The sequence below is a fragment of the Aphanomyces invadans genome (genome assembly GCF_000520115.1).
Source record: "Aphanomyces invadans strain NJM9701 unplaced genomic scaffold supercont1.17, whole genome shotgun sequence".
NCBI lineage: Eukaryota > Oomycota > Saprolegniomycetes > Saprolegniales > Verrucalvaceae > Aphanomyces > Aphanomyces invadans.
Genome location: NW_008580162.1, coordinates 169955 through 171904, shown reverse-complemented (window position 1 = coordinate 171904; position 1950 = coordinate 169955). Strand labels below are relative to the sequence as shown.

The 1950-nt window shown below is 47.1% G+C and overlaps 1 protein-coding gene across 2 annotated transcripts; it reads left to right on the top strand.

Annotated features, from left to right (window-relative positions):
* Nucleotides 1–201: 201 nt before the first annotated feature.
* On the top strand, nucleotides 202–1024 carry H310_08339. Of its 2 annotated transcripts, XM_008874043.1 has the most exons (3): nucleotides 202–533; nucleotides 579–777; nucleotides 823–950. In XM_008874043.1, exons 1-3 carry the CDS (start codon nucleotides 213–215, stop codon nucleotides 948–950), a joined length of 648 nt encoding a protein of 215 aa, XP_008872265.1. In that variant the 5' UTR covers nucleotides 202–212. The 2 variants fall into 2 exon arrangements, with proteins under 2 accessions (XP_008872265.1, XP_008872266.1); XM_008874044.1 differs by having other exon boundaries at nucleotides 579–1024.
* Nucleotides 1025–1950: the final 926 nt, after the last annotated feature.

The window sequence follows — 1950 nt, the reverse complement described above, 5'->3', positions numbered from 1 at the left end:
GGACTAGTATATTAATATGACGAAATTGTGGGGAAGTACCTCTGGGGACATTTTTCCGTCGCTGGAGTGATTTTGCAAATGTCGAAAATTGAGAATTTTCCCTGTGAGGTGTAAAGACACGCGCGAATGGGGAAATTTGTTTCTAGAAATTCCCCGTGTGAAAATCTCACAAGGCAGAGCTTCCACACTTACAACAACGTCGTGAAAGTAACATGAGCGAGCACGACGAAGCCACTAGACGCAAAAAGACGGCATTCCGATTCTCAGTGTCTGCCGACATTGACCTCCTTAAGGAGGTAGTGATGGTGGTCCCATTTGATGCAGCCTACGGCCAAACGTCCGCACGATGGGACGAAGTGTGCGAACACATGCGTCAACTTCACGGCAACGCCATGACGTCAGTCTGCTGCAGGAAGAGATTCGACGATCTATTGCCCGCGTTCAAGAAGTCATCGCTGAAGGCACTGCGTGCGTCTGGTACAGAAGAAGAGTACCTGGAACGTGACCAACTCATGCAAGACATCTCAGACATGGTAAGGACAAACTAAAGTGTATGCAAGAGCTGATTGTATATCTAGATGGACATTGCTCTGCTTCGAAAGAAAGCTGCGAAACTAGTACAGGAGAGACGAGAAAGCGATAGTCATTTGATTCGTGAGGCTGCCTTGACCGGCATGAAGCGTAAGCAAGCAGAGCCCGACGACAATGCAAGTCAAGATGAGCAGCCGTTTTGTAAATCGCTCGACTCGAAGAAGGGTACTCGCAATGGAGCTCTACGTGAGTCGTCGTCGGTTGTTGCAAATTTCACAGTCATGATGGAAGGATCGGATCAAGTCAGAGGAAGTGGCCGTGAGGAAGGAGGAAGTTGCGCTGGAACAACGTGGGCTCGAGTTAGAACAAGCAAAATATGCATTGGACAAAGCAGAGCGCGAAGCACGGTTTGCACTTGAGAAAACAGAACGTGAAACGCAGTTAGAATTCTTGCATACCACAATTGACTTGATAAGATCAATGAGAAACTAGTCTTTTTGCTTTCATTTCGTATATGCAATTATGTTTTCTTAGGCAGTACTGTTTAGTTGCACGTGCAAATATTCCTCTGCTGTGGGTGGATCAACTCCAAAATACTTGGAGATTTGATTTCCTCTCATACATGCATGGACATTTGTCAGTAAGACAGCAACTGCGTGCTGAATACCAACAGCTTGCAGCCAGAATGTCTGTCCTTGTAATCTACAAATATCCACAAGTTACGTACGATTCCGAAACCCCACTCCACACTAACACGAAATGAGCTCATTCGTCGATTGAATTCGGCCTCATTTTCGTGTAGATGTGCACCTTTAAAACCAGAAACAATTACATCATTGATCATATTGATCATATGCGGGATCTCCGTAAATCACATATCTGGTATTCCCTACCCGAAGTTTGAAAGTCAAATTCTCAACCAGGTTGCTCCTTGCAAGCAAGTACATATCATGGCGAGAGCCTGGTTCGGGTCCGTGTAGATGCGCAATGATGCCGTCAGGCGAGGTAACGGCTTGATACTTGACAGCATGCTTGCGCTATTCAGACAATGTTAACCGTCAACAAACGCACAACACAAGGATTCGTACCTTGTGTCCATTAAAGACCGTTTTCTGAACTTTGTTTCCTGGACGGCATATTCCGCGAACAGTGCCATCGATAAACCCAATGCACGTGTCGAGTGGGACGCCAGCTCCATAAATTGCCTTGGAGCAGCGCCCCATTCCAGTCGCCGTCGAGTCTGACGTCATCCCAGACAAGCAAGTGGCCAAACTTGTCATAAATGTGCTGCAAAGCATGGCTGACGATGCAGGAGAGTGCTTCACGGCTTCTCCCAAAGAGGAGGACCATGGAGCCAAGACGGGGGGGCATGCAAGTCGATTTGACACGATGCATATCCCTTCGATGGGGTCAACTTTA

Excerpts from the sequence above, each read along its gene's own strand:
- H310_08339 (XM_008874044.1), top strand. The coding sequence starts at position 213 with ATGAGCGAGCACGACGAAGCCACTAGACGCAAAAAGACGGCATTCCGA. Across the intron at positions 534-578 it reads TGCAAGACATCTCAGACATG|ATGGACATTGCTCTGCTTCG; the intron begins GTAAGGACAAAC and ends TTGTATATCTAG.